Source organism: Poeciliopsis prolifica, unplaced genomic scaffold, assembly GCF_027474105.1.
Source record: "Poeciliopsis prolifica strain line A6 unplaced genomic scaffold, Auburn_PproV2 SCAFFOLD001, whole genome shotgun sequence".
Taxonomy (NCBI): domain Eukaryota; kingdom Metazoa; phylum Chordata; class Actinopteri; order Cyprinodontiformes; family Poeciliidae; genus Poeciliopsis; species Poeciliopsis prolifica.
This window is the reverse complement of record NW_026562376.1, coordinates 4658588-4678818: the sequence shown is the minus strand read 5'-3', so window position 1 is coordinate 4678818 and position 20231 is coordinate 4658588. Positions and strand designations below refer to the sequence as shown.

Genomic DNA, 20231 nt, shown 5'->3' with positions numbered 1-20231 from the left:
AATAAATAAGTTGTAAATATCTTGCATGTTTGTTTAATATGAATTCAGTAACAGGTGCAGTCAAAAGAAAACACCCGAACGGCATAAAAATTTGATGAATTACACAAATAAAACTAATTTAATTATTTTGTTGGTGATTTGAGTTTGGAAAATATTCTACAGACACAATTTGTAGATACATAGAATAAAAAATTATTTGGTATTTGCTTAAGCTTGATCCACACTTTTGCTTATGAAAATAATATCCTTCATGTATTATATGTAACAGTGTCTTGCCATAAGCAAATTATCAAATTTCACTCTAGTGTGCGTTTTCTGTTTCCCCTGACTGGAGAATAAATTACTTGAAACTGTCCCAACAGCAATTTTTTTTTGTCCTGAACCAAATATACTTTGGTTCTCATCGATTGAAGAAATGGTTTAAACCTTTTCTCTCTTTCTGGTCCTGCTCTGCATCCATCAAGTCTCTCTTTCAATTGTTTTTGGATTTGGAGTCAAAGATCAAAGAAATTTCAGATATACTTAATTAATTAAGTAGAGTATTTCACTTATGAAGACAATATATATGAGCCAACATTTAGTAATTTCATTTTCATTATCATCTTTATTTTTATTTGTAAATATAGCCTGTTTGTGTTTAAAGATTTATCTATGTGGATTATTGACTGATGCTTAGTTGCGTATGGTATAGCAAATTGACAGATTTTTTTTCCTTTGAACTACTTTTTATTAAAAACATTTGCTTATGTCAACATCTGACATGTTCATTTTAAACTGCAAGTGAATGAAACCCCCCCAAAAAACCTCAATTTTCTTATAAAAAACCCAAAATAGATTTATCTGTTCAACTATAAACTTCAGCTTCTTCATTGGTTTGGTGGATGTTATATAAATCTTCATTTCCTTCTATTTTTAGTTATATGTTGTTGTTCAGCAAAGATTTGTCTTCATGATGGGTTAGTTGATCATCAGGAGTCTTCTGGCATCTTTAATTGGAGTCCCACATTAAATATAACACAGATTAGCCTTTACTTTATAAGCATTTCATTTTATAGTGTGATGTTATCTTTTTATTCCAAACAATCACTCAGACACAAGAAAAACCCAAGACGCTCATTTCCTTCTTCATAGAAAATAATTTAATAACATCTGACACGTAGAAAACAAAAGTGGCAGCACAAAAGTCTCTTTAGTTGTCATAACAACAGATTGCACATGAGCAGTCCGGCTGAGCTCGGTGGGTTCCCGCGGCGACCTTCCGTTTCCGAGGCAGTCTCTTACAATACTCGGCCAATCAGAAAACACTACACAGGCGGGCGGGGCCGTCTCCGCACAGATACTGGGTCAGTAACCTGAACACTAGTCTTTCATCGGTTTACCAAAATAAAAGTCCACACACAAAGAAAACAAAAAAGTGGGGGAGGGGTCTAGGTTGGGGGTGGGGCTGCCCCCACCCCTCTTTAGGTGAGTTAACTAAAAAAAGGGAGGGAAATGAGTCCAACTGAAAGGTGAGAGCAACTAAAGAGAAGGTGATGAAGAGCAAAGGCGTCACTCAGCAGCAGCATACTTACATTCACTGAGGTAGGAGGATGGCAGGCTGGGGGGGGCGTGGCCTTACCTCGTCAATCAGTCACCTACTGATCAGCTCTACTATCAGTCTGATCACAGATCCACCCCCCCGATACTCAGGTTGACCCCCGCCTGCTGACAGCAGTCCACCAGCCGCCGCAGACGGTCGGAGGCGCCGCCCTCCGCTGCTTCGAACAACAACCGCTGCAGAGAGGAGGGGCAGGAAGGAGGAAGGGGGGAGACAGTAGGAACACAGAGGGAGGGAGGGAGGAGGATGGGGGGGACAGACAGATGAGGTCACAGGGATGGAGGGGGCGGAGGGAAGGGCCAGGTGAACATGCTGTACACAGGTGAGTCAAAACAGCTCAGTCACCTGATCCATATCGACTCATCAATACTAAGGCTGAAACGATTAATAACCAATTATCTGATCCAGATTCACTCATCAATCTTAACTAGAGCTGGACTGATTAATCAAATGAATCAAGATTAATGGATTACTGAAATAATCTGATTTAGGGAACTATTAATCGTAAACTGGAATATACAGATAAATTTTTTTTGAACCGATTAATCGTCAGAAGAACTGATTAGTAAAATATTTGTTAGTTGCAGCCCTGATGCTAACTGATTAATACTCACTTAACTCATCCATAGTTGCGTCTGAATGCTAACTCTCTAAGCCTTGGTGCCCAAAGTGCAGCTTGGGGCCATTTGCAGCCCCAACCCAACCTCAATATTGGAATTGAACAAATCTGGCCTGATTTTAGAAAATATTTCAAAATAAGAGTCCCGGTTTCACAGTGAGTGAGCTCAGACTCAGGAGGTGAGGTCGCGTTACCTGTATGTTTTTGTGTGTGTGTGTTTGTGTGTCACAGGTGAATTACATCTTTCCACAGGGCGGCGCACAGCGGCAGGTTTTGGAGAGCTTGCTGATACAGAAGACGCATCTAGAAGAACAACAGAAAAAATAAAAGAGAAGAAGAAGAAGAGCCGGAGACGCCGGAGCGTCAGCTCAGTTTAGCAGAGACAAACAAACAAAAACAGCTGGGACAGGTGTAGACAGGTAACACCTGTAGAAGAGAGATGAGCTTCAAAATTTAAAAAGACACCCAAAGACCCACTGCTGCAGAGACATTTATCTCAGATCTACAACTGATTTTAAGATTTGTTTCTGGTGTGAAACAAATATCAAAGAGTCTTCAGAGTTTTTTTTTGTCGTTTCCTTCAGTAGTTCTTGATGCAGCGCCACCACAGGCGAGGAGGGGAACATGTCATTCACTCAGCAGCTGAAAATTCAATAAATGTTTCAATTTTATCCCCAAACTATCCAAATCTACCAAACTGTCTGGTGTGAAAACACAAGTGCTCAGGTTAAATAGCAGGTCTGACACCTGGTGGCCGCTTGTGGTCACTGCAGGATGAATGACGTCAGTTAATGGATAACACAGACCCCTGACTCACCTGGCCACGCTCCTTCAGCTCCCGCTCCACTGCGATTGCTCTGGACACAAACACCACAAACAGTCAATCAGCTCTGATCTCACTGGAGCGACACAGCGTGCTCTTCATGTTCGACACCATCAGAGGTGTCTGGATCAAACTGTGTCAGGAACGGCCAGGAACCACAGTCACTCACATTCTCCAGCTGGACAAACATCGAGGAGTGTTGCTGGTCAGCATGCGGGCCTGAAACTTCAGCTGCTCCATGTTTCCCTCAACAAACTCCTGATGCAACAACCTGCAAAGCAACGGCACGACTCACACACAGATGCAACACAACACCAGGAGCAGACGGCCTCAGACTCTCAGACACCTGGCTGTGTGTGTACCTAAGGCCCAGCTCAGGGTTGCTCGGCATGGCGTTTCTCAGCCTCTCCAAGACCAGAGCGCGTTGGGACGGCGGGATGTATTTCAGGTAGAGGGACACAACCTGGAGAAGAAAACGGCAACCAATAAGGTATACAAGTCCTGTTGTTACTGAATTGGATTTTACAATTGAGCAAACGAGTATTTTACTACTTATACTGATTATCTTAGCAATTAATCAGACAAAACAAAAAGTTAAGCTTTTCAAAGGGTTTAGTTTGTGTGAAAGTGAATCGCAGCAGCTGAAAATGCAGCTTTGATCCCCAATCAAACTGAGTCTAGATAATTTCCTCAAGTTATTTCAGCTCTCCTGGATTTATAAGTAAAGTTTCTGGTTGAGTCAGACATCTGCTTTCAAACAATCCGAGTAGTTATTTGTCATTGGAGATATGATGAAATCAGAGCTGAATCCTTACCTTATTATGGAAGTGGTAGCAGCTCCAGAACTGTGCAGGATTGAAGGGAAGCTCCAACCGTGACGGGAGTGTGCTGAGGCAGCGATGGACCAGATCTGGGAACAGCTTTCTGGAGACGCCCAGAGTCTGCGGTTTGCAGCTGAACAGCAGGTAGCTGACAGAAGAACAGAGTCGGTGTGAGAGGAGTGAGGATAAACCTTTCTGATTGGTTACAGCAAACAGCAGGAAAACTCACTCCATCCACAGCGAGTGAAGCTCCTCCAGCTGCAGGATGGACCCCAACGCTCGCTCAAACGCCTCGACGGCCTCTTCCTCTGAACCGTGCAGCCACATCCAGCGACTGAAAGCAGAGATCTAACTCTAAAGACAACGCAGTGGCAGCCCTGAGGCTTCCAGCAGAGAGAGCACTCACCAGTGAAGCAGGTGAAGGAAGGACGTCTGCTGATTGAGCTGCTCCTCCAGCTCTTTCTTGATGATGGGACTGATCAGCAGATTCTGGCTGGAGAAGCCCAGGATGTGACTGATGGGACAGAAAGCAGCGGTAATCTCACATAAACCTTTGTGGATTTCTGCAGAGCTTTAATGGTGACCTATTATGAAAAGGTTGAGATAGATCTATGGCCGATACAAAACATGTTCATTACAGTTTTTTGCATTATCAAATACTCAGATTTTAGTCTCAGTTCTGCCTGTTATGATCTTCTTTCAGGGTTAAGGTGTAGGGGATAGAGCATCTTGAACCTCTAGAGTCAGGAGGGCCATGGAAACCCAGTGGGCCGGATTTGGACCCCAGGTCTTAAGTTTGACACATATGATGCACCAAGTTGTTTCTGAACGGTAAGTCAACCACAACAAAAATCTTTTTTTCAGAAGCCATTGTAAAACTCCTACAGTGGCAAAACCAGCTGACCAAATGTGCTGGTGCTCAGCTGGGGTTGCTAGGAAACAGCGCAGTACATGTCAAATGCAACTTAATAAGGAGGCTGTTGGCTCATTTTCCAGACATCAAAAACATCCTGGTGGGATTTTAAGCACTTGAGCTGTTTAGTTAGAAGCAGTAGAAACCCAAATCAAAGTACAAAAATGTGCAAAATGTCCCCGTTCTTTACCGCAGAACGTCCACAGGCGTCTTCTGACTCTGCTCGTCTTCACAGAGTGACAGGATGAATCCTCGGAACAGAGGCGGGATGGCACTGGACTTGTCCTGCAGAGGATGTTAAAGAGCCAGGATGAAGAACAGCAGCTTGTAAGCTCTCTAACCGGCAGCCTGTAAGCAGGTGGGGGAGCTCACCTGGGCCATGAGGAACCTGCAGCAGTGGTAGAACACCTGAGCGTTGTGCGGACAGTCGGCCAGCGCGTTCAGCCACATGCTGACCGCCTGCTCGCCGTTCCCTCTGCTGATGTGGAGGTCGGCCAGAGCGTCGCGCAGCGTGCACGAGTCGGGACAAAACTCCAACAGAGAGACGCACAGATCCACTCCGTCGTCAAACCTGAAGGGTCACAAATATTACTCATCAAGGTGAAACTCACAGGAACCTGAAATCAAACTGTTTTTTAAATAAACGCCATGTTTGCTCATATGAACTATCAGTTATATAGTTATATTATATAAACATATTTACAAGAAACAGTCAAAATTTGCACAGAAACATAAAAATAGACCCCTACATCACCAAGTTATATCAAAAATAAAAAATTAATTTGGAGTTTTGGTTACATCTTAAACTCCAACTGGTTCACAGAGTTTGTCTGCAGCTGCTTTATCCCAGTAGACTCCCAGCATTCAGCCTGGGATTTGTGTGGCGAGTCATTCTCTGAGGGGAGAGGAGCGATGGACTCACCTCTGCAGAACTTTGTAAAGCAGGATGAGGTTTGTGTAGAGCGGCATGCAGGCCAGCGTCCTCTCAGCATCTGTCAGACTCTCCTCGCTGCACTGATTGATGGCATCTGAAACACCAACAGACCAGGTGAGAACCTCAGGTCAGAGTCTGAGCTGCTGTGATCCGGCGACGCAACCTCAGACCTTTGAAAAGCGCGATGAGGATGTCGGGCGGCGTGCTGATGTCGTCCTGCGTCTTCCAGGGCAGCTGGAAGGACTTGGTGCAGACGAGCCGTCCCGGGCCGGACTCCGCCGGGTCGTACAGGCTCGCCGGCAGCTGGTCGAACTCGGTCAGGTGAATGTAGCAGAGCCAGAGCAGCGCCCGGTCGCTGGCCGTCAGCGACTCTGCCATGCTGTGATCCTGAGCCGATTTCAAGGACGCCTGGAAAAAATACGACAAGAGCGTTCTGACTGCAGACACTTTGAAAACTATCGGATATGCACTGAATTCATTCCACATATTAAAGTGGCAAAGATCAGATTTTTGGGAGTCAAAAGATCATAATTTAGCTGCTCAGAAAGCTGTTAAGAAAATCGTCTGGATGTCATATTTTGGCAAAAAAAAGCAGCGTTAGGTCACATTTGCCTGCTGTGTGAACGCAGCCAGTGTGAGCAATCGGTCATGACTCTTGTTTGCTCATTAACGGTCTCATCAGGACATGGAGGTGACCTTCTACCTGTAGGACGGCCAAAGCGCTCTCCATCCGGCCCGTGAACAGACTGAGTTGCACTCTGTAGAGCAGAGCCTCCATCAGCTGGAAGGAAAGCTTCTCTGTGACGCTCGCCGCCGCCGCCTCGTCCTGCAGGAACTGCTGCAGCCGCTCGCAGACGTAGTCCTTCCCCTCAAACGACCGCTCCAGGTTCAAGTACTGAGGAGCAGACAGAACGGACCGTGAGACCCAAAGAAAATCCTGATGGAGGTTCAGCAACAGATGGTTTGAGGACTGAAGAGTCAGAGTTGGTATATTTTCTACAGTCAAATATGAGAAGTTTTAAAAATTTAAGTAAATTACATTCCTGCTCTAATTAAACACTAAAACACAATATAAAAATACAACACAAAAAATATCGTCAATAAATGTTCTTACATTTAGTAAATATAAATAATTTTGTTAATTCTAACTGACCTGAAACAAGAAACTTTTTCACACAGGGAGAAATAAATGTGTCTGTTCTTTTGCTAGGTGTATAAAAATATTTGGTTCCAACTGTAAATAATACTTTCCAAATTTAACATTCCAATCAAACATAAGACAGATTTCCAAACTGTGCAGTTTGGATATCAAACACTTCAAAATCATCTAATTAAAATCTAAGCCTCTTTAGGGATTTTTAAGGCCCTGCAGGACCCCTGGGGAGTGAAACGGCAGAACCTACGTTCCACCAGACCCGGTGGTCGGCTGCGTGCTCCACGGCCATCTCACACATCTCCCTCACTTCCTCCTGGCTGCCTCGCCTGGAGAACAGAGACAGGTAGTGGCTCCACACCTCCGGGTCGTCGCAGTTACTCTCCAGAGCTCGAGACAGCGTGTTCAGAGCCGCTTCCAGACACTCTGCCGCAGACCTGCAGAGACCCAAACACCAGTTAGATCCCAGAACCGGAACCGGGGAGGAACCGGCAGCTCAGGCGGGAACTTACGCCTCGCTCTGGTTCAGGTACTTGAAGGCCAGTTTGATCCACAGCTGAGTGTCTCTGGGACTCTCCAGGATGCTGGCCTCCAGGTTGGAGATGTCGTCCGTCTCGCTGATGAAGTAGCGCCGGTCCTCAGAGGTGACGACGTCCACGGCCGGCATGATGCTCTTTGACAGGTCGACTGGTCAAACACCAAAACATAGAGACGAGTTATTAAAACGCAAGAAAGGCAGAATATCTGTCTCTTAATCATCGCTGTGTCTGGCAAGGCTGTTGAAAATAATTAGTAAATATAATCCATACAGACAGAATTTAAAAAAAGGCACCATTTCTGGAGCCGACTGCAGAACATTGAAGAGTCTCACCTCTTCCTGCAGGCGTCAGATTCGCAGCTGCTGCCTCGTCATCACTGTCGTCTTCGGGGGCGTTGGATCCCGGCGCCGACGGCTTCGGTTTCCACCTCCTGGTGTCTTTGCAGGTTGTGTAAGGAGGAACTGAGGAGCCATGAGGAAATGGAGTCACAGGTCTGAAACCAGCAGCTGATGTTCAGATGAAGGAGGAACTACCAACCGTGTCGCTTGCTTTCGTTGACTTTACTGACGAGCAGGACCGCCTTCTGATCGACCCCCATCCGGTCTTTGTTTGGACCAAACAGCTTCTTCATGTAGCTCTCTGCTCGACAAAAGCAGTTTGACAGTTGATTCTGGTTTTCACTGATCCAACCGATAAACAGTCCAGGATTTCTCTCTTTCCTCTCGGATTAAACCCACCTGTGGCGGTGCGGACCTCCTCGTCTGAGCTGGTCTCTGAACAGCCAATCAGAGTCAGATTATAGGACAGGATGTCCTGGAAGAGCTGGTTTCCACTCAGTGTGCAGTTCCTCATGTGCTGCCTGCAAACAGAGAGGCAGAAACAGTTTACATCAAATTTTCTGATGCACATTTTAAAGTATCGCTTGACACTAAAATAAATTTTACTGGATAATAAACTGTCCCAGTAGATACTGCAATAAACAATAATGTTGTTTTGAGACCATTTCCCAATAAGATAATAGTAATGCCATAAGAACAAATTCTTAAACTTTAAACTCTAATTAACTGGGAGACATTTTAAACATCCAAAATAAATAAACAGAACAAAAACAACAAATAAAATAAATTATTAAGTCTCAGTAAACAAAAAAAAAAGGGGCGCTCACCATCTGCAGCCGTCGTCGTTGCAGGTTCCAGTCAGGTCGAAGCGACAGAAACATTTGTTTGGTTCGATGGTGTTGCTGTAGGTGACGGAGCTCAGGGAAAACTTCTCCTTGGTCCTGTAGTACGGACTGAACCTGCCAGAGAGAAACGAGGTCAGAAAACTTAAGAAAACATCTTCATTGTCCTGCTGGGCGATAAATCAATTTAATTTAAAATTAATTTATGGTTTTTAAGCATTTTAATCTTGGAAAATGCAGATTCATCTTTCTCCAATGCTCTCTTTGGGTTTCCATAATTCAGAGTGAAGTCAGCATGTGCGAGGCGGCCATCTTGTTTGATAAGGGTGTTTTACAGCTTCTATTAATTACGACCAGGCTACGACTTTATTTTTCATTGACCAGCCCTGCTGAAGTGTGTGATGCAGAGTGATTGCGATCATCTTGGTGGTTCCCACCTGTACGACCTGAAGACCAGGAGCGGGCTGCGATACGGCTCAAACGAGACCGGCTTCAGCTCAGACACCACAGGCTGGTTCCCAGCTTCCAGCTCCACTGGGACCATCTGACCAGGAATAACAACAAAAACACAAATTAAGACATCATTCCTAATGGTTTTTTTAACTACCAGATCAGTCAGTTCAATTCACTGTAAAAAGAGGAGACTCCTGTAAAAAGAGCCAGAAGGAAGGTCTTAATGCTGTCAATAAACCTTATGTACCTGCTGCTCAATGTGCTAATGGTGGAGAAACAGCACAACGTTACAGGAAAATTGTTCACCCACCATAATCAATGGCTATGTTAACTAGCCTTATCATTTGTGGAAGACTATGTTTTAGTTAGCCAGATGTAACTTAACAAAGAAAAAGGAGGATTAGAGCATATATGAGGGTGATTGTCAGCACTAAGACCCTCCTCCTGACTCTAATTGGTTGTTTCTGCAGTTAGTACTGGGAGCACTGGGAGGGCAGAGAGGAGGTCCATTTTATCACAGATGATCTGTCTCATACATGACCGATGACAAATATGTTTCTTTTGAGTTAAAAACTTCAGCTTTAAGTAGGAGCTGTATAGAAGGTCAGAGGTTGTTACCTGTCCAGCAGGGGAGTCATTTGTGTCCTCCTTTAGTTGCTGCAGCTCCCTCTGCAGCAGCTCCTCCAGCCGGGCCTGCTGCTGGTACCGGCTCTTCAGGCTGTCCACGTCCAGCCCTGCAAACATCTCCGCAGGAAGCTCGGCGCTGGGCGCCATCTCGGTGCTGGGCGCCATCTCGGTGCTGGGCGCCATCTTGGTAGGTTTACTGCTGCCACCGTCTTTAGAGGGGGCGGAGCTTGGAGTCTCCAGGTGGGGTTTGGTGAAGGAGCTATTGGACTGCCGGAGGGAGGAGCGGCGGCTGCCTTTAGCCGCAGCCGGTGCAAGGGCGGGTTCTGGTTCTGGATCCTCTGCCTCGGGGACGTCCTCGCTGTCCAGAACCAGCTTGTCCTGGGACAGGTCGTGCAGGGAGGGCTGAGGCAGGTGGAAGGGGCTGGAGGGGGGAAGCTGCTGGATCTGAGGGGCGGGCGGTGGGACAGCAGCTGGGGGAGGAGGTTCTGCTGGGACTACTTTGTTCCGCCGAGCCTGAGCCTCCTTCAGTTTCTGGATCTTGAGGGCGTACTCTGATTCCAGCTGCTGTAAGCGCCGTTTCTGAGCGATGAGCTCGGCGAAGTGTCTCTCAGAGCCGCGAGGTGCTGCGTCCAGACGCTGCAGCTTACTGGACTGCAGAGACAGAACAGAAACACAATCAGAGACGGTTCTTACGACAGGAAATCAGCATTGAAAATCTCTCACAATGCAGCGAGTGAAAACAGGAACTTCTGAACATTCAACCAGGTGGTTTGTAGTTTTTAGGGTTGCACATTTTATGACAAATTTATAGTTATCACAATATCTCTCTTGGCAGCATCCACACTGCTAATAGAATATCCTTCACACCTGCTACACACAGGGTTTTCCCCAATTAACCCAAACCAGAAACACAGTCACAGGTTTTGGATTAGGTACCTGTTAACTTCATGCTGATCTTTGCTATCCAACAAGTTCAACTCGTCTAGCTGGTTATCAAGCTAGTTACTGCTTAAACCAATATTGCTGAGTCAACGTTACCTCACAGGTAGCTAGTTATTCGATTAGTCCTGGTTAAACTTGATGCTCAGTCATTGTTAGCATACCAAGGTGAAACTTGCAGCCTGTTTGATTAATTTCCAGCTAAACCACTAAGGTTGATGCCGAGTCATTTTACAGCTGTAACTCAGAATAATCAGGGGAAAAGTGACAGACAAATGGAAAGTACACAGAAAATAATTTTTCTTCTGGCCAGTCAATCAGTCATTTCATGGTATTTAAAGAATTGGGAAGTCTGTGCCAGTACCGGCTCCTTCTGGAAAATTAACTCAAGCATTTCCATAAAGAAGAAGGAAGCATGAAGATCTATAAAAGTTCCTGACAAAGGAATGTTCTGACTCTGAAATTAATTTAAAAATACAACACAGTGGACCAACACCTGGAAACGTCATTGGCTGTGAAAGCATCAAAATGGACATCAAGCAAATTGAATTCTGTAACTTTTCACTCAAATGAAAAGTAAGATGCATTTTTATCTTTGAAAAAGGACTTTGGACCATGACACAAACAGTCCAGTCCGGTTCTCTTTAGTGATTACGTATGTCTTTATTGCAGGAGTGGCTCAACACAAAGTTATGATACTAATGTGTGTCATGATTTAACTCACTCAAGCTGCAGTCCATGCTACCGTATATTTACCTACCACACTTTTTCCTTCCACTTAACTTTCCTTTTATATACTAGATACATCAGGAAATACAAAGAACAGCTCCTGTGGTGAGAGTGTTTAAAATCAGTTCCAAAACTCGGAAGTTGAAGCCGTGTCTCACCGAGGTTTGATTGGACTCTGTGGGACGTTTGATTCCTCTGCCAGCAGCCAGCTGGGCCTGCATCAGATCCTGCTCCAGTCGGACGGATAAAGTCTTCTTCTGGGAAACCCGCTGCTCAACACGGTGAACCTGCAGGGTACAGGACTCTGCTGTGAGCTGAGGCTGGGTGATTATTCGATTTGATCAAATTATTTTAGAAGATTTAATTTGTGGAAAATCTGGATTTTTTTCCCACCTATAAAGTTTATTTATCTTTGACAGTGTTTTCTTGAATTATTATGCCATTACTGTTGAATATCACTGGAAAATGGTCTCAAAACTACAGCTATCGCAATAACTTCTGGGACAATTTATCGTCCTCCAAAGCTGAGGAACGCACCTGTTCCTGCAGCTTCCTCAGCAGCGTCCTGTTGGCCGCCACGATCTTCTCCGACGCCGCCAGCTGCTCCCTCAGTTTGACCACCTTGGTTTCAGCTGCTCTTAGTGTCTCCGTCTTCTTCAGCTCCTGCTGCAGCAGGTGTCTGAGGACGGCCTCGTCCCTCTGCAGCAGCTCTCTGTGGGAACAGGATGAGACCGGATGAGGTCGATGAACCGTGAACGCCTCACGAAGAGCTCCGCAGGTGTTGTGGTGTCTCACCTGTGCTTGTTGAGTCTCTGCTCGGTCTCAGTCAGCCTCAGCTCAGCCGCCGCTTTTGAGGAAGACTCCAGAACATGATCCGCCGCAGCAGGAGAGCTGTGATCCTTCAGCATCTTCTGCTTCTCCCTGCTGCAGCATCAGGACATGTTTCAGTCCTCACACATCTCAACGTTTATGTCGCGTTCAGTTTATGACGGCGTCCTGCTATTACCTGGCGATCTCCTCTTTGAGGAGTCGGTACTCTGTCTTCTTGGCTTCAGGGAGAGATTCTGGGGTTCTGACCGGGTTGTTCTCCTTCTCACATCCTGAGGCCGTTTTTGGCTTTGCCGCCTGTCAAACGTCAGAAAACAGAATGAATATTAGATTACAACGTATCTGCAGGGATCAGCAAGTCAAATTTAAGTCTTTTCTAATATGCCTTTCTAATATCACTTTGAGTGAAATATAAGACAAAAAAAACTTTAAATATAGATTTAAGTCAGAATTATGAGTAAAAGAGTCAAAATTCTGAGAAAGAAAGTCAGTTATTTTAACAGGCACTGAAAAAAAAGGGTGCAGAAGAGGGCCAATGTACTTCTGCACTTTATCTGTGTCAAACAAGTTTCTACATCTTGCTGAATAGTTACTGGTAATTTAGTTTTGTCTTATTTCAAGTGTGGTTAGAGATTTACACTAGAAACTAGACAAGAATAATTGTTAAGATTTGATGTTTTTTCCAGTGAACAGAGATGAGGCGACTCAAAATTTGCCAGACAAAATTTAAGACCTGTGATTAACATTTTTAGGGCCAAATATTTCAACAAATAAGCAACAACAAAAACATAAGACATTTTAAGGCCTTAGTTTAAGAATTTAAACTTTTTAAGGATGCTTGGACACCCTGGACTCAAAGTTGCTCACCTCCACAGTCCGTCGGACCTCTTTGATCATGAACTCCAGCCCTCCAAACACGTTCTGTGAGGAGCTGCAGGCGTCCATGTCCGAGTCGCTGTCGTCTGAGTCTTTGAGGGAAACCACCACTGACTTGTGCCTGGGAAGCTGCAGAGAGACATTCATGAGCGAGAGGCTGATCCTGGTTCAGTGTGTGACAAAACAGAGCAGTGTGGGGCAAACTGGGAACATGTGTGAGCGACTCACCACCAGTGGACCTCTGGCTGCAGGATGAGCTCTGCTGAAGCGGCTGCTCCGAGACGGCGGCACCGTGTTCAGGCTGACCGTGCTCAGGTTCCCCCGGGGAGGCAGCTGCAGCTCAGCAGGAGGCAGACAGCTGGGGGACGGAGGGCCGCTGGAGCTCTTCTGATCGGGACAGAAAACTTAGAGTTCACGCTTCCCACAGGTAGATTTTAAAATATATAACATCATTTATTAATGTCGCTAAAATGCATAATTGTACCAAGTATTTTTAGTGAAAATTTCTCAGTACACTTGAAATAAGACAAAACTAATTTAAAAGTAACTTTACAGCAAGATATAGCGGCTTGTTATAAGTCAGTAACTCTTGAAAATAAATTAAAATGTACTGGTTCCACTGAGATTTTTTATTTCTGGCAAGACATTTTTTCATGTTACAAGTGAAACTACTATTTTTAAATCACTATTCAAGAATTATTCATTTAAAACAAGCTCCTGTATCTTGCTGAAAAGCTCGAAGAACTGAAATAAGGCAAAACTAAGACATTTGCACTAGAAACTAAACTAAAATACTTGGCAAGATTAACTGTTTTTGCAGTAAAAAAAAAACACTGCAAAGACTAATCACTTATTCATCCGTAAGACTCACCTCGACTGCTGCCACCCTCTTGTTGGCCATCGACATCAGACATGTCTCCCTGAGCAGCATCTCCTCCTCCTCCTCTTCGTCAGCAAACGGCGGTTTGGGTGGAGGCTCCAGGTCATCAGGCGGCGGGGGGAGAGGCGGAGGCGGCGGAGGAATACCAGACAACAGGGGGGAGAGGAAAGCCTGCGAGAAATCCTGAGGAGGAGAGAGACATTAAATCCATAGAATAATAGATTACTTTATTCACCACTACAATCAGGTTACACAGAAAGAAGTGGGGATCGATCTTTTCTGAAATTATATAATGTGTATTGGGATACATTCCATTTAGAGTTCATACTGAACGGTCAGGTGGGGGGCGTTCCAATTGGAGTTGTTATTGAACCAACAGTGTTATGGGGAGCATTCCATTCAGAGTTTATAGTAAAATGTCACAGTACTGGGGAGCGTTCCATTATGCTTGTACATATAAAACCTTTATTTAACCAGGTATCCACACCCAACTAAATATGGATAATAAAAGGAAGAAAAATAACAGAGCAAACACTTGCATAAAAGTCAAAATAGGACTAAAATACAACTTGATATTAGTCAAAGCATTGACAAAATGTTGAAGGAAGTATTTCATTCTGTTTATCTCAAATGATTAGAGTGAGGGGAGCTGTTGGAGAAATTGTGATATAATTAATCAAATATTTGTTATTCTCATTGATCTTTATAATGTATCTTTATTGTATGCTTTCCTTAAGTTAATCTCATTATAGAATTAAGAATGTTTCTTGTATTGTTGATTTTCTCTGATCCCTTTCTCAGAAGGCCTCACTGATGGAAAGCAGAGATAGTGTTTTCCTGAAAGGTTATCTTTTGGTGAAGAGCTTTGCTTCGCTGAGTTGCTGGAATGCTATAAAACTGTCACTGTGAAGAATCACAGTATATTCTGCTAGACTTTGTGTCAGGAACGAGATTATCTAGTCCAGGATAATTTGTGTATTAGTTAGTAAATGACAACTGGCGCTGTAGCTATGTGATGAATTGTTTTCCCCTCCCTTTGGAGCTGCAGCGTCCTTGTGATTAGGGATCCTGAAACAATAAAAGTGAGGTGCGGACAAATGTGCTTCAGAGCGGAAGGAGATTGTGACTGAAGCACATCTCTGTCCGTTCTCCTCGCGAGTAGCAAGAATACCGACTGTTTGTCTTTTCTGTCTTTATTAAGTATGTTCAACAGGTGTTAACCCTAACAAGAGCGTACCATTTAGAGTTCAGATCGGTGAGGAGTTTATATTAACTGCACTGTGTTGTAGGGAATGTCGCTGAGGTTAAATGAACAGTGTAGCCAACAGAGTGTAATTCAGTGTGCATTCTGACTAAATGATCAGAGTGGTGGGAAGTGTCCCATTTATCAATGAGGATGTAAACACAGCCCGGTGTTTGGAGCGTACCATTCCGTAGGCTGCAGCCTCGGCCCCGTAGAAGCCCAGCGGAGGGAAACACGCCGCCTCGTCTGCCGGCAGCAGGTTGTGCTTCGGAGACGGCACTGAAACAGGAAACGTGTCATTCGGCTGTAAACAGGAAGTGAGGGTCAGCCGTGTGCATCCTACTCACCAGGTGAGCTGGTCTCACTGTCCGTATCCATGGCGACCTCGTCGTAGTTGTCGTACTGGTAGAGGTTCCCTGAGGAGTCCAGGCCCGGCTTCCCGGCAGACTTCCTGTGGTCTTGATCCCTGGACTGAACACAGGCAGCTGATTGGTGATCGGACGATGACATCACATTCACCCGAGCTCAGCCCGTGTCGCAGTTCTGAGGTTCTCACCCTGTTCCGCATCCGCTTGCCCCCCACCAGCTTCATGAAGCGGTTGTACTGCTCGTCCTGGTTGGACAGGTCACGGATCCGGCGAATTTCCTCCTCACGTTTACGGCGCTCCTCTTCCTCCTGCCGCAGAGTTTCATCCTCTTTGCGCTGCTGCTGCAGCTTCCAGGTACGGAGCTGCTGCTTCCTGACCGCCTGCTTGGCCGAGGAGCCTGGAGAGAGAGACATGATGGAGTCTGGAGGGTCAGAGGTCAGGAGGGTCAGTACAGGGCCGGGCAATTAATTGGCTTTATCAATTAATCATATTTTTGGTTTTTGAAGATAAATTTTGGGAAAAACTGGATTCTTTTTCTCCAATGAGCTCATTGGGTTTTCATAATTCACAGTGATGTCACCAGGGCGGCCATCTTGTTTTTATAACTTGTAATTATTTGGACTTTGAATTGGTCACATCAAATCAATATTATTCTTTCTTATGAAAACTTTTTTTTCAGACTTTTAAGACATTTTTTTCTAGTAAAATGTCTTTTTCTGCTAATCTTTAACGGTTAGGTATTTATCATTTCATTTAAATGGGAGCTGGTATGAAAAACCCTGATTTTATTTTTAAGCCGTATCGCCCAGCTGTAGGTCCAACAGGATCCTGCACAGACAGACGTCCTCAAAGGACAAACTTTACATTTTCGAGGCTCCGCCCACTTCCTTCATCTCACCTGGGCTGATCAGCCTCTTTGCACCGTGGGCTTTTCCTGGCGTTCGGCACCTCTCCATCGGGACTCTGGGCCCCAGCTTCGGACTCTGTCTGATCCGATCCCTGTCGGCCGATCTAATGCTCTTGATTCTGTCTCTGTCTGACGGTTTGGACCTGCTCCTGTTCTGCTCAGCGGCAGCAGCGGCGGCGGCGGCAGCTGCAGCAGCGGAGGAGGCGGACCTGGTGGTGACTCGCTGCCTCTCCGGCAGAGCGGCTCCAGAACCGGGAGCAGAGTTCTTCTCCTGTGAGGCTTTAACGATTCGATCTTTGCTTTTCTTCATCACCTGCTGCTCCTGCTGCTGCCACTTCTTACTGGCCGACTGAAGCGCCAGGAGGCGGAGCTGCAGCTCCGATAGCTCCTCCTCCTCCAGCTTCTCCACCGGCTGAGGAGACACAGACATACATGATGGTCACGTGATCCAGACCATCCAACAGAACCACAGATGCAGCATCACCGAGGAAACCGACATGGTTTAATTCTCTATTGTATTAAATAGAGCATTAAACTGGGTAGGACAATAAATCGATATCGTAATAGACCAGTATTAGTAGATAATACGTCTGATAGAATATTCAAGAATTTTCCTGAACTCTAATGCAGAACTGCACAGCATTCTGGGAGATGTAATCCACCCTTAGCTGCTCAACCTCTCAGGTTGGTGACACTAACTCTTTCACTCTTTGGTTACCTCGCAGCAGCCTGTTGAATAACTTGCACAGCAGCAGTTTAAGGTTTTGCCACTGTGCCTCATGTCTGCTTAAAAATAAAAAACAACAGTATGGAATGACTAACAGGTGTGAAAAAGATGCAAGTTCTGTGTTCAGCTCACCTTGTCAGACGACAGAGTCGACTCTTCGCTGGACGCCGACGATTCACTGCGACACAAGACGACATCCTGAGCGTTCTGCTTGTCCTCTGGAATGGTTTCCTCGCCACAGAGCTTCTCCTCTGCAGCTGCAGCCACATTTTCTTCAGGTTCTGCAGCGTCAGAGCTTCCTGCTTCTGCACCTGGTGACACACAGCGGCACTGGAGTGAAACCCTGAGAGGGAAGCTGAGGTTCTGCTCGGCTGAGTTCTGATTACAGATACAACGCCTCACGTATCAGCGTGCATACGTCACTAGGCCCGCCGCAATAAATCAATTACTCGCATCATAATTTAAAATGAGTTCAATAATTTACATTTGAATGATTGTATTCCTCTCTCTTTCTGCCAAATACTGGATGATAAAAGTCTTCAGTCTGATACTCTAGTCTCAACCTGTTTTTTGAAGGGCAAATTTATTTAGAAACTTCGTAGTTGATATTATTTGTTTTGTTGATTTATTCTGAATATTTAAAATGTCTTCCAGCTCCAGAGTTAAATGGAGTTCATTGATGTTTGAGAGTGTTTTCTTGTGTAGTTACCATTTTATTATTGAAAGTAATGTCTCAAAACAACAATATTATTGTTTTTTGTTATAACTTCTGGGACAATTTATCTTCCAGCAAATTTAGTTATTATGACAGACGTTTCCACATCCCAGTGGAAAATCTGTGTAAATAAACTCACTTCCTGCCTCCTGGTCTTCCAGCTTCTTACGCAGCTCATCCAGTTCAGCTGGCGTCAGAAGTTTATGCCGCAGTGGTTTGATGTTGAACGCCTGGAAAGCTTTCTTCTCATCCTTCTCCATCTGCTCTGCTCCGATTTGACCTAGAGGCAGTTCTGGTGTTGCTTCCGGCTCTAGTCGGACCTCTGCAGCAGGAGAAGCAGCGGCGGGGGCTTCCTCCGCAGCAGAAGAGGCGGCCGGCTCCAGCGCCATGGTCTCGGCTTTGCGGATGCAGTCCAGCTCCAGCTGGATCTGCTTGTACTTGGACAGCAGATCCTCAAAGCTCTCGTTCATACTGGGATCCTGTCTGGTGGCGTTAGGACCCACTTTCCTGACCCGGACTCTTGGCGGTTGCTTCTCTGAGGTTCTTGATAAGAAAAACTAATCATTTTACATGTCAGGGGGAAAGAAATAGGGAAAAAGTTTAGTTTTTCTGAAGATAAAGTAGTTTTGGAGATGTTACTGTAGCTGGAGTCTGAAATTCCTGCCTACAAAGCTGATGGAGAATTATTGAAATTATTCCAGAAACTCTATGTGTAATGAAATAATCTCATATTTCATCTGAATATTGATAAATCAAATAGTCTGAGTTTGTATCTCCCTAAAACGAACACAGAACCAGATTCCATGACTGCTTCATCCCTAAACTCCCATTAATCATTTTATTATACATATTTATATTGATACTTTTTATTTAATGATTTAGAATCAATGAAATGGACCCTTGAAACGAAATTCTGCTCAACATGTACATTTTAAATGTTCAGTTGAATGATAAAGTCTGTTTATGTTTCTTAAACCTGATCAAAATCTAAATCAGTTTATTTGAAGTCAAACATATAAAAGCTGTTGGTCACTGTCTGATAGTCTGGGTGTTAGTAACAAATCTCACTATTAAAATAAATGTTTCTGGAAAATCTACTGCATCATTTTCCCCATAGGTGAAAATAATCTGCCAGTGAAACTAAACCTTTTAGCAGTTTTTATCCAACATTATTGGCTTAAAACCGCTGTATCTTGAGAGAAGTAACTTGTTAGTTTAGTTTCATTTCAGGTGTACTAAGATATTGGCTCCAGAAACGAAACAAAAACAACTGGTTCTGGTTCCCGGTGGTTCCGGTCCAGTTGTAAACCAGTCAGATCCGTGAAGGATACGCTTTCTGTTGGGAGATCCGTGGATGTCCACCGGTCCGGGTCTTCCAGGTCCTCCTCTGTTGTTCCCCCCGAGGCCTCGACCTCGGTTCCAGGACCCCCGGCCTCCGTTCGGCAAGCCCCGGTGCCGGAAACGTCCCAGGGCTCCGTGGCTCCGCTCCCAGAAGTTGGAGCGGTTGTTGGGCTCTCCGTGGAGACCGAGGCCGGGTGGCGGCGGAAGCGGCATCCCAGGAGGCGGAGGGACGGGAGGATGGTCTGGCTGTCTTAGGTTCGGGGGGAACGGGCCGTGAAAGTGGGGTCCGGGGTTGTAGGGCATCATGTGCCTAAAATCCTGCGGTGGAGGTCCAAGTAGAGGCCGCAAGCTGTGCGGTGACTGGTGCGGTTTTCTCGGCCGCGGCCTGGCGCCGCCGCGGGGCCTGCGCCCTTCCCCCCGCCGCGGAGGAGCTCTCTCCTCGGTTTCATCATCACAGATCTCTCCGTCCTCCAGTTCCCCGTCTTCTGGCGTTGATCGACCGGCTGTATTTGAAGTCATGTCAGGGTGAGCGCAGTGAGCGCGGGCTGTGGGTCAACAGGCGGCCGCGGAGGAGCTCAGCTCTCTTGGTGGTTCTCTGAGTTCTCCTGTGTCCGCTCTGGTTCTTCTGAGTTAGCTCACTGCTAGTTGAACGGCTAATCCAAACTACCGCGATGCAAAGCAAGCTGTGCGAGACTTCAGCTACCTGGAAGCAGACCATATAAGGAAGAATGACACTTCCGGTAGCTTTTTCAACTGTTTTCCACAAATAGTGCATAAATAAATTATTGAAAATGAAAGAATGAATAAACTGATGAGGTTCACACTCAAATAAACAGGCAGTCATAGTGAACCGAGTGAAACTACCTGGTTGATGGAAAAACATGGAACATTAATGGAAAACAGAGATCAGGGAAATACCAACATCAATATTCTATTTCATTCTATTCTAGTGTAAAACGTTTGCTTTTTTATTTGTACTTCTTTTTAAAAAATGGTTAAAAAAACTTACCAAACACAAT

General features: G+C 45.3%; 1 protein-coding gene across 3 annotated transcripts; it reads right to left on the bottom strand.

Moving 5' to 3' along the window:
• Positions 1–1116: 1116 nt before the first annotated feature.
• On the bottom strand, positions 1117–19858 carry LOC129355743 (zinc finger C3H1 domain-containing protein-like). Of its 3 annotated transcripts, none has more exons than XM_055025388.1 (35): positions 19203–19858; positions 18011–18406; positions 17289–17467; positions 16421–16841; positions 15711–15919; positions 15502–15625; positions 15339–15433; positions 13903–14094; positions 13260–13418; positions 13023–13160; positions 12334–12452; positions 12123–12251; positions 11865–12039; positions 11486–11614; positions 9651–10310; positions 9017–9123; positions 8565–8696; positions 8137–8258; positions 7937–8038; positions 7732–7860; positions 7373–7547; positions 7111–7297; positions 6411–6602; positions 5878–6115; positions 5696–5801; positions 5146–5344; positions 4964–5058; positions 4267–4374; positions 4090–4194; positions 3855–4008; positions 3402–3502; positions 3209–3310; positions 3034–3073; positions 2457–2519; positions 1117–1773 (listed from the first exon to the last, which is right to left on the bottom strand). In XM_055025388.1, exons 1-35 carry the CDS (start codon positions 19729–19731, stop codon positions 1663–1665), a joined length of 6222 nt encoding a protein of 2073 aa, XP_054881363.1. In that variant the 5' UTR covers positions 19732–19858; the 3' UTR covers positions 1117–1662. The 3 variants fall into 3 exon arrangements, with proteins under 3 accessions (XP_054881363.1, XP_054881480.1, XP_054881423.1); XM_055025505.1 differs by having other exon boundaries at positions 12123–12248; XM_055025448.1 differs by having other exon boundaries at positions 13260–13415.
• Positions 19859–20231: the final 373 nt, after the last annotated feature.

What these genes read in the sequence shown, in the direction of transcription:
- LOC129355743 (XM_055025388.1), bottom strand. Translation starts at nt 19,731, where the DNA reads ATGACTTCAAATACAGCCGGTCGATCAACGCCAGAAGACGGGGAACTG. An exon ending in CAGAGACTCAACAAGCACAG is followed by an intron (nt 12,040 to 12,122) that starts GTGAGACACCAC and finishes CTGTTCCCACAG; the next exon opens with AGAGCTGCTGCAGAGGGACG. An exon ending in CAGAGTCCAATCAAACCTCG is followed by an intron (nt 10,311 to 11,485) that starts GTGAGACACGGC and finishes CTGTCTCTGCAG; the next exon opens with TCCAGTAAGCTGCAGCGTCT.